Genomic DNA, 11,276 nt, shown 5'->3' on the forward strand with positions numbered 1-11,276 from the left:
GTAACTAATGGAAATAAAGGTGGAAATGGCCAAACATTTTGCAGTCATGACTTTAGCGTTTGTGTCTATATGCAAAAATTGACTCAATACCTGAGAAATATTCATTGGAGTAAAAGGTGTGACAACTTGCTCTGCTCTCCCCTATATGAGCACATGAAAACCATACATTTTGTTAGACTTTTTTTATTTGCTTCAGAGTATATGCTACTTGTTTCTGTCAAATGAAAAAAGTTAATATTTAGAGAAATACATTGTTAGTGTTATAACACTGAATTATCAAAAGTTCACACTGTTCTTCTCATTAACTTAGAGGATGTTCAAGAGGATATCAATAATCTGAATAGCACAATACACAACATATCTGATTATAAATCATAAATGCACATTTTAAAACCCTGAAATAAAAGATGTGCAAGTCAGAGTATACATATCAACATGGGTGAAGCTTTGGCAAGACAAAACCTGTCGGTACAAAAGTACCAAGATCTTGAATCTATCTTTTCTTTTTTTGTATGTTACCTTTTCCCTTTTGCATGTTCATTAATTTAGTAACTAATGGAAATAAAGGTGGAAATGGCCAAACATTTTGCAGTCATGACTTTAGCGTTTGTGTCTATATGCAAAAATTGACTCAATACCTGAGAAATATTCATTGGAGTAAAAGGTGTGACAACTTGCTCTGCTCTCCCCTATATGAAAACATGAAGACTTTTTTTATTTGCTTCAGAGTATATGCTACTTGTTTCTGTCAAATGAAAAAAGTTAATATTTAGAGAAATACATTGTTAGTGTTATAACACTGAATTATCAAAAGTTCACACTGTTCTTCTCATTAACTTAGAGGATGTTCAAGAGGATATCAATAATCTGAATAGCACAATACACAACATATCTGATTATAAATCATAAATGCACATTTTAAAACCCTGAAATAAAAGATGTGCAAGTCAGAGTATACATATCAACATGGGTGAAGCTTTGGCAAGACAAAACCTGTCGGTACAAAAGTACCAAGATCTTGAAGACAAAAATATTTACTGCAATGTTCCCCCACCAAATAATCTTGTATGATAAACAGTGTTGGGCAAGTTACTTCCAAAATGTAATACATTATATATTACTAGTTACTGTCTTTTGAAAGTAATTAGTTACATTACAATATTACTGTCTCTGAATTGTAATGCATTACACTACTTTTGAGTTACTTTTGAGTTACTTTCATCCAAAATATCCACATAAGTATTGTAAAATGCCAAAATGTAGTTTAATGCTGCTCATTCTACATCCAGTGGAGGGTAACGTGGTAGGTCTATATAGCATAAAATATATGAAATCATATTTAGATACCGGTATGTAGGTCTACATTAATGTTACGTTGTAGTTTAGGTTACAAAAAAAGAAATCATTAACATTTGCTGACCATTTAATCAGGAATAAATACAAAATTACCTTACTTACCTACGTAATAAGAGAAGGTCCTTTGAAGTCGATCAAACACAAACCAGCGTTTCTTCCAGGATTTGATCTTGCCGCCCATCTTCACAAGATGGCCCTTGCACATTTTCTCTGTAACAATGACATATGCACATGTGTCCACGCAGTGGCCTGATGACTCCACATGAGAACGCAGGTCAAACTCCTCTTTTCGAATAGGCAGATAGCGCGTCATTGGCCGAGCCTGAGGAGGGCAGCGCTCAGATTAGCTACTGTCTCAGATATTTCCATAAAATTGACTTGTTCAGGTACACATAATAACAATATATTTGATGGAAATATTACATGATAATTTTGATGCTGTGATTACATTTAAGAAGAGAAAACGTGTTAGAAAAATGTCAATTCATACAGCAGTGAAAAATCACAGGTTGATTCCATTGTTTTGGTTATGTCACTTAACGGTGTTTAAAACATTGGTGTCCTACTGCCCTGCCCTTCCTTACACCCCTCCTCTTCCTCCCATCTTATCTTCTTTCTGCTGTCTCCCTCTCACCATCTGTCTGCGTGTCTCCTCTCATCCACCTGCTGTGCGGAGCTGCTCTCTGTGCATTCATGCCTCCCGTCTGGTCCAGTCAAGCTGAGCCAGTGACCTCATAAAGACTTTTAAAGAGCAACTCAAAACATTCGCTGACCTCGGAGCAGCACCAGCAAAGCACACTGCTGTGTTCAGAGTTGTAAGCAGACAGTGAGACTGTCTGTTCAGCTGTGTGTGTTTCAAACACTTCTATTTTTAACACTAACATGGTGTTACATTTTATATTCACATTATATTATGCTAAACATTTTAGTTAATGTTTATTCAACTAGTTAGAAATGTAATAAACTAAAGGGGTCCAATCTATTTTCCGGGTTTCTGCATGTTGTTTATACCACACTGATTTTGATTTGACAGAAAGTTCTTTAAATACTACTGAATCAAAATCCAAAATTGCTTCACTGCTTATTTTTTAAAATAATAATAAAATGTCACACTACTTATGCCAACATTTCTTTTCATGAAGCCTTTTAATTATTATTATTTATTTTTTAATTTTTTTTACAATTGCTGGACAGTTAGACCTAGACTCATTTTTTTTAAAGATTATATGAAATAATAGCATAAATTAAATAATATAAAAACATAAATATAATAAAAAATAATATAAAAATAAATAATTAAATATCAAAATCACTTATAAGAGGTGTATTCAAGTAATTTCTTCGTTTTAATTGTATACTAAGTCATTATTACGAGAAAGTTTCTCATTATAACGAGATACTAAGTCATTATTTCGAGAAAGTTTCTCATTATTATGACTTACAGAATTATATTTTTTATTCAGTGGCGGAAACGGGCTTCCATACAGAGGGGCTTCAAATCTACTGTGAGAAGACTATAGGGGGAAAAAATGCCTTTCATGTCTATCACTCTTTGTAGGTAAGAAACAATCTTTAATGCAGTAAAGGGACCAGGGGCTTCCTTTTTAAATTCATGAAAAAGATCTCTTTTATATGAGAGACAGGGAGAGGGATAGATTATATTTAACAGACAATTAAAGATTAATGGTACTCACTCGACTCTCCACCAGTCTGGCTTTCTCCTGCTGGGCCTCCTTCAACATCTTCTCCATCTCCTCCAGCCTCAGTCCTGCCAGCCCATTGCTGCTAAGGGAGAAACAAACGGTTACTGTTGCTGCGGTGCTTCCAGTGGCAGAAACCTAGACTCATTTTTTTAAAAGATTATATGAAATAATAGCATAAATTAAATAATATAAAAACATAAATATAATAAAAAATAATATAAAAATAAATAATTAAATATCAAAATCACTTATAAGAGGTGTATTCAAGTAATTTCTTCGTTTTAATTGTATTTTTGATGTATTTTTGAATAACCTTATCACCACATCACTGACCCAAATATACATTCATTCATATATGCATATGAATGTGCATGAACTACTGCTCAATAAAGCATTATGATTATTAATATTAATATCTATTAATGCAAGCCAAATGTACTGTCCCTTTTATCTCACTGGAAAATGTGAGGATTTTATGTCTACCTAATAAAAGACTGGGCGACTATCTGTATTGCTGATTTGAGAGCAGTTCATTGAGGTGTTCACCAGAGGTACTGACCTGGGAACACTGTTTCTCTCTCAGCTTGACCTCTTCCTCCACAAGTCTCTGCCTGTGCGCAGTCTCATCTTGCAGCCTCCTCTCCACCTCCTCTCGCCGCCTTCTCTCAGCCTCCAGCAGCTGCTTTCGTGCCTGGACTTCCCTCTCCTGACACAAAAAATAACAGACAGACAGATTAAGACACAGAGGTATGGAAGCCCGTTTCCGCCACTGAATAAAAAAATATAATTCTGTAAGTCATAATAATGAGAAACTTTCTCAAAATTATAACTTAGTATCTCGTTATAATGAGAAACTTTCTCGTAATAATGATATCACTCTTTGTAGGTAAGAAACAATCTTTAATGCAGTAAAGGGACCAGGGGCTTCCTTTTTAAATTCATGAAAAAGATCTCTTTTATATGAGAGACAGGGAGAGGGATAGATTATATTTAACAGACAATTAAAGATTAATGGTACTCACTCGACTCTCCACCAGTCTGGCTTTCTCCTGCTGGGCCTCCTTCAACATCTTTTCCATCTCCTCCAGCCTCAGTCCTGCCAGCCCATTGCTGCTAAGGGAGAAACAGATACTGATACTGTTGCTGTGGTGCTTCCATTGACTGAAGACGACATTGGGCAGCTTATTTCTGCCTTCAATTATCTAATACATACACTGAAAAATTATAATTAAATTATAATAATTTTAAAAACATATAATTGTTAAGCATTATATACACTACCATTTAGAAGTTAGGGGTTATTACGTTTTTTTATGTTTTCAAAAATTCTCTTATGCTCACCAAGATTGCATTTATTTTATTAAACATACACTAAAACAGTACATTTGTGTAATAGTATAATAATTGAAAATAACTTTTCTATTTATATTTTATATATATTTTCAAATGTAATTTGTTCCTGTGATGACAGCTGAATTTTCAGGAGTCATTACTCCAATATTCAGTGTCACATGATCCTCCTTTCTAATATGCTGATTTAGTGTTCAAGTAAGATATCTTATTATTATCAATGTTGAAAACAGTGCCGCTTAATATTTTTGTGAAAATTGTGATAGATTTTTTTCAGGATATTTTTGATGAATTGGAAGTACAGAAGATTTTTTTCTATCTATTTAAAAGTGTTTACTGTCCCTTTTGAACAGCATTGTGTATTTAATGTAGCACAGTTAGTTTGGTTAAAACTGCAGAAATCATTTATACACATATTTGCATTTGGTAAAATATGACTTTTTAAAAACTACACCTTGATAAAGTAGCAAGATGCTAAAAATCATGTGCATCATGCTCCTTCCTGCTGGGTTAGGAGTATGTGATTTTTTCTGTTTCACTTTTAAGTGAGGACCTACATGCTTTTTTGATGGGGCTCCTTTACCAGCTCAAAGGAAAATGTTGATCGAGGGTGAGGAGGGCTGTAGGAGTTTAAAACTGCTGAAACATCTAACCGAAATGTAAGAATTCGTGGTCAAAGATTCTTGTCCAGACTATCGATGCTGAAAAGTAGGGCAACATCAAGAGAATGTCTTTTCATGACTTCAGCATCTGATAAAAAACACCTGAAGCCTCCCTGGCTCCAAGGAGCGCATACTTAAAAATGACATTCTGTGCTCGTTCTGCCTCGGGACAAGACCAAACTTTGAAGACGAGAATAGCATGTCTCTTTGTATGGATGTATGTGTTGTCATGGAAACAACCCAGGAACTATTCTGGGAAAAGGATGAAAAAAAAAAAAACATTTATGTGGAAATTGGGCAGCGTGACCCGTTGTCAGGGGAATGGAAGCAGAAGGGTTCCCTTGACAACTGTGCCTCACCTTTCAGGTGAACAGGCAGAGTTGTTGCCGGTAGATACGCTGGTCTCCACGCTGTCAGAGCTCTCCAAACTCAGAGTGTCATACGTTGACTCTCCAGCTGGGGGTGCTTGGTGGTGCAGAATGGAGTGGTGTACCATGGGAGCACCTGAAGGTGGGAAAGGGGAGTGAGAGCCCTGTGGTGCCCCCCAGTGGCTCTGTTTAGGATCCGTAGGCCTGATTCTGGAATCATCACATGTATAGAGCCCTAGAAAAATACATCCAGAGAAGATCATGGTGCTGCAACTTGAATTATTCAACACACACTGTTTACAAACTAATAATAATAATAAATGATGGGCTACCTCTGCCCTGTTGATCCAACTGTCTCTTGGAGTCTAAATCCAAATAAGCAGGAGACAGATCTGGGAGACTCTGAAGATATAAAAGAAGAGATACATAAAAAGTGACACATTTGAAAACATTTGCACAGTTATAATTGAGCAACAGTGGGGGTTTTTTTTGTAGTTGAACCTATTCAAATCAAGTCTTGTACCTTGGTGTTTTGTCCAGTTTTCAAATACTGTAAGGTCTACAATGTTGTGATTCACCTCATTGCTGGTTGGATTGGTTCATCGCTAATAACTCTTTTTAATCAGGGATTTTTTTCTAAGGGAAAAATACTTCTACTTTTGCTCTCTATACTTCAGCCCTGCAAAAGTTGTTTTCAAAAATGCAGACTGTATATTGTGGCCTCTTTACAACAAAAAAAAGAGAGTTTTTGATGGTCAGAGGTTATTGTTTAAACGGTCTTACTTTGGTGGGTGTGTTTCTTCCTGATGTAGTCATGCTGGAAGGCGGGGGTGTAAAGGTGCCATTAGTCTGTCCCAGCTCACCGTCCTGCTTATAGATCTGACAACAAAACATCTCAGTGTTATTCATCCCTCATTTATTCATACTCTCCATCCAAAATGACAACTATGGCAACTTGCCCCCACAGCAAGGAAGAAGACCACACCAAAACAACCAAACCCCGCAACAAAGACCGGAACCTCAAGTACTTACATTTCACTGCTGGTCATATATTCTCTATATAACCATGTATGTGACAAATATCATGTCATTTTTTATTTAAAAAAAAGTGGCAATTATTTCCTGCGAGATTCAAAACACAAGGTACACTAAGGACAGATAACTTAAGGACAGACAAAAGATAAAGGATGCAAGCAGAAGAGAAGACAGACAAATGATGAGAGTTTACCTGCATAGGTTTACGTGAGGAGATACACTTAGCTGGCAGAGGGGGAGGAGAGGCATGACTGGGCTCCCCAGCTGCCATAATTTCCTGGTACCAGTGCTCTGAATCTAACCTGGGGATTGAAAGCCTAATCCATGCAGGCTGGGTCTGAAGTGCAGTCCAGGTAAAGGGAGGATGGATGAGAAAAGAGAGGAAAAATTGATACAACAAGGAAAGAAGAGATACATGCATTGAAAGTATGGAGTGGTATTTAGATCAGAAAATTAAAAGTATATCTCATAAAACCACAGAACTAAAAAGCTTGGAATCCCACATTATTCAAACATTCAAAAAGAACAAGCCAGATCTGTTGAACACCTCGACAACAGGAAATACACACCTCAACATGAAGTGACTGGGTGGAGCCACACTGGGATGTGTGGCTGGAGTGGACAGGGTCAGCGACAATAGCTTGGAATGACTGGACTGAAGATGTGGGGGAGGGGTCAACTTTGGGCATCCCGAAAAGCTGGTTTAACTGACTGACTGTCACATACTCCTTGATACAATCAAACCATCACACACAAACACAAAATGTAATGAGGGCATTTTAGGTATACAAAAGCATAAAGCTGGCATAGCAAAGGCAGATGATACAACAACAACAAAGACAGCTGGAAACAGAGTTGGGAAGATATGAAAAATAACAGTTTCAAGAGAAGACAGCCAGTGGGTTATTCTGACAGCATCATAAAAAGAAAAGCCACAAACTAGGAATAAATGGCATTGGAAAGAGAAACGGGAGGTGGTGAGGCAAGGAAAAAGATTCTGTCATGGATGAAAGAGTGAGTGGAGGAGTCATACCTCACGAGGTGTGTCTGATGTTACAGCTAGCGGTAGACAAAGAGCGTTAGGGAAGGCAGTCTGGGCGGGGATACATCCGTTCCCATACATCTTATATACATCAGAGAGTTTGAGGTACTCCTGAGCACACACATTCATCCATCCATACACACATCCACAAAGGACATCAGTTCATATCTCAAACGACACATAAAGAACTGTACCAGAAATCTTTATGCACCCACTGGAAAAAGCATGCTTACTCCCAACACATCAAAACATGCCACGCACTTCAAAATATCCAATGTACACACATGCAGCATGTGTGATACAGAATGTCAACGTCCACCATATCCCAGTAATATGATATATGACCATTCCAATCATGAAAGGCCTGAACATAACAGACGACATGCTAGATTGAGGCAAACAACACTCACAATATGTGCATATTGAAGTCTCACACAAAATGAAAAAAAACTAAACAAAAAAAAAACACTGAAAACCTGTTACTAACACTGCAACTGTGGCCAGTACAACTGGTGAATGCTCAAAAAGACTCAAATAACATATGCAAACTACAGTGACCACCCATTTGTCTATTTACACTACCATTCAAAAGTTTGGGGTCAGTTAAGAAATTTTTTTTCTTGAAAGAAATTAACTTTTATTCAGTGAGGATGCATTAAATTGATCCAAAGTGGCAGTCGAGACATTTGCATTACTACAAAAATGTATATCTCAAATAAATGCTGTTCTTTTGAACAACTGTTTGCAACATCAATAATACCGTATTGTCCCGAATATAAGGCGATATTTTTTTCTTCGAAATACATCTGAAAAAACGCGGTCGTCTTATATTCGGGCCAATACGGTAATAAGAAATCTTTCTTCAGCACCAATTTAGCACATTAGAATGATTTCTGAAAGATCAAGTGACACTGAAGACTGGTGAAAGACAGTTATTTTGAACTATAATAATATTTCACAATATTATTGGTTTACTATATTTTTGATCAAATAATTGCAGCACCTTGGTGAGCAAAGACTTCTTTCAAAAACATTAAAATATACAAATCAGTACTACATATCAGTACATTCTTATTGGGTGCTTTCACACTTGGTTCGATTGCTTGGGCCGAACCCGAGTTCGATTGCTCCCCCCTTCCCCTTCCCCCGCTGGACTGTGTTCACATTATATTATTTGGGTCCGAACCGTAGTTCGTTTGCGTCATCAAGCCAGCAGCTGTTTACCCCGTTGCTTAGTAACGATGGCGCAGGAGCAGACGGCAAAATGCGTAGCAAGGCTCTCTTCAATTTTATATTTATGTTTTTGAACCGTTGGTTTTGTTTCCAAAGCTTCAGTACATAACGGCACTTACGTCTGCCTTACGAATGTACTGCAAATGCTCTGAAGTACTCTGAAGGTGAACAGAAATGAGATATACAGCTCTCTGCTTGCAGCGCGTCAGTCACGCTCCTCAGGAAAGTGAGTGAAACACACACAAACACACATTTTTATCAAATAATACGTCATTTGTAGCAGTTCACTTCCGTGATTTGGTACGATTGCAGACCACCCTTTTTAAGCGGACTCGGGTACAGTTCGTGGGTGCGCACCCGAGTTCGGAAGACAGCGTTCACATCATCCAAACGAAACGAACTCTGACGTCAATCGAACCCGGGTGCGCACCCTAAAAGTGCTAGTGTGAAAGCACCATTAGAGTGGCTTCAATATATTAAAAAAAAAAAACATACACTATCATTAGCTTCCTCTAATGCAGTGTTTCTCAACCCTGGTCCTGAGCGCCCCCCAACACTGCACATTTTGTATGTCTCCCTTATCCGACACCCATTTCAGGTCCTGGAGTTTCTTTTAATGAGCTAATGAGTTGAAACAGGTGTGTTTGATAAGGGAGACACACAAAATGTGCAGTGCTGGGGGGCGCCCAGGACCAGGGTTGAGAAACACTGCTCTAATGGGTCTTACACATGCATGTGGGTGAAATATATTTTCTGCAATACTTATTCAATGATGCCACAACACTACTACTTATCTGAAAGCGCCAAACAAACAACTCCAAGTCATTAATTTTAATGAATCAAGCACATTACAAATCAGTGTGGTTACTGATTGGTTGTTCATATGACTGAAGGTAAAGACAAACTAGACGTTTTCGTTTTGTTGTATTTCACAAAAATAAATCAATTAAATTAGTCTTTAGTACTGTTGCTGTTATTATCGAAACCATCTTATCATTTGGTAATGAAATTGCATTTCTTTTAGTACTAACAAAATCGTTAGTGGGACCATTAAGGAACCATAATCATTCAATTCTTTACAATTCCCATCCCCACTCATCAGCCACATGTTCCTTATGAAGGGTGAAATGACTGAACTGCACAAGCGCGTAAGTGTGAATGACATAATGGTTTTGTTAGTTTGTACATCCCTCACAGCTGTCCTGGGGTCATGCTTTTACCTCCTGTGGCCTGTTAGAATATATCCGAGGGGTGGATCTTTGACAACAAGATGAGGGGAGCAGAGAATTCTGGGTAGGGAGTTCATCTAAAAGATCAGGTTCACTGATGTAAAGCACTTCCTGTTTTTAATATAAACACCAAAGTCAGACACCACCGCACAGACAGTGTTGCACAAACCATGCCAAAGAACATTTTTATACCATTATTTGTCTTATCAAACTTCTTCAAATTCCCTCTACATATTTTATGGCTGATCAAAGAGGCATCGACATGAAGCTTATCGCCGATTGCGATAACCTAGAAAAAAACTTGCTCATCACTGCTAAGCGGGAGTTGAGTGTTTCCCCATGGACACCACCATCAAGTTGTACACAACGATACGTTTATTCCAAACCAATGCACTAAATACTGAGAAACAGCACAGATATCTCATGAATTATAATGATTCTACGAGTTTAGATCACAAGGCTTCTGTATACAGCCTGTTTCACCAGCTTAGAGTAAAAAAGTAGTTTGCTTGCCAACCAAAAACAGGCCAATTACCCATTTGTACAAGTCATGGCTGTTGAATGCTCTTACCTCCTTTGTGCTGGCAGGCTTGGAGAAAGTCTTTCCACCAGTCAGGCTCTGGTATCTCTTCTCCAAGGCAGACAGTCTCTCCTTTTCCTTAAAGAGAAAAATATGCAGGGTCAATTTACCATTAAAGGAATATTCCAGGTTCAATCATTTTTAGTGTTACGGTTTTTATGGGGTTACATTGTCATGGCAATGAAGTTGTAAAATTAGATATAACTGGAAAAAAATTAATTGAATCAACGCCGAACTAAATTGAGCTGAAGGACACTATTGACACTACAGCTACTTTACAGCTAAAATTGAAGTTGTATCATGATGTATTTTGTAAAAATAACACTGTTATACAAAAAAGTAACCAATTTTTTCACACTAAAATGGCAACATTTTGTTGCCATATGATATTGATAAGATATTGAAAGTGAAAGTCGCAGTGTAACGGAAAAGTGACAAATCTTTTATTCCATATCATGATGACGTACATCCGAGTGTAAAAAATATAGTTGTATCAATCGGTTAAATGGATTATGAATTGTGGCCATTGCACTCAAATATAATGCACACTTGAAGTCAGTTGTGGAGAGGCAGGGTTTAAGCGGACTAAATAATTGGAGATGTCCAGCATAAGTCACCAGAGAGAAGTCTGTCATTTCACTGGAAGATTGACATTTTTATTAAACATTACAAAGTTAAAAAAAGAAAATAAACATATACATGCGATAATGATTCACAA

The 11,276-nt window shown here is 37.4% G+C and overlaps 1 protein-coding gene across 1 annotated transcript in view; it reads right to left on the reverse strand.

Moving 5' to 3' along the window:
* Positions 1-918: 918 nt before the first annotated feature.
* LOC107722763 (pleckstrin homology-like domain family B member 1) overlaps positions 919-11,276 on the reverse strand; it is a 32,602-nt gene continuing 22,244 nt past the window's right edge. The window contains exons 12-22 of the mRNA XM_016531230.1: positions 10,550-10,636; positions 7,508-7,627; positions 7,044-7,202; positions 6,668-6,811; positions 6,223-6,318; positions 5,772-5,841; positions 5,431-5,674; positions 4,082-4,172; positions 3,619-3,765; positions 1,459-1,678; positions 919-926 (exon numbers count right to left, since the gene is read on the reverse strand). Of these exons, the coding sequence (XP_016386716.1) occupies positions 919-926; positions 1,459-1,678; positions 3,619-3,765; positions 4,082-4,172; positions 5,431-5,674; positions 5,772-5,841; positions 6,223-6,318; positions 6,668-6,811; positions 7,044-7,202; positions 7,508-7,627; positions 10,550-10,636 (1,386 nt within the window). The remainder of the gene's footprint in view (positions 927-1,458; positions 1,679-3,618; positions 3,766-4,081; positions 4,173-5,430; positions 5,675-5,771; positions 5,842-6,222; positions 6,319-6,667; positions 6,812-7,043; positions 7,203-7,507; positions 7,628-10,549; positions 10,637-11,276) is intronic.

This window comes from Sinocyclocheilus rhinocerous, unplaced genomic scaffold, assembly GCF_001515625.1.
Source record: "Sinocyclocheilus rhinocerous isolate Xijiao unplaced genomic scaffold, SAMN03320098_v1.1 scaffold544, whole genome shotgun sequence".
Taxonomy (NCBI): Eukaryota; Metazoa; Chordata; class Actinopteri; order Cypriniformes; family Cyprinidae; genus Sinocyclocheilus; species Sinocyclocheilus rhinocerous.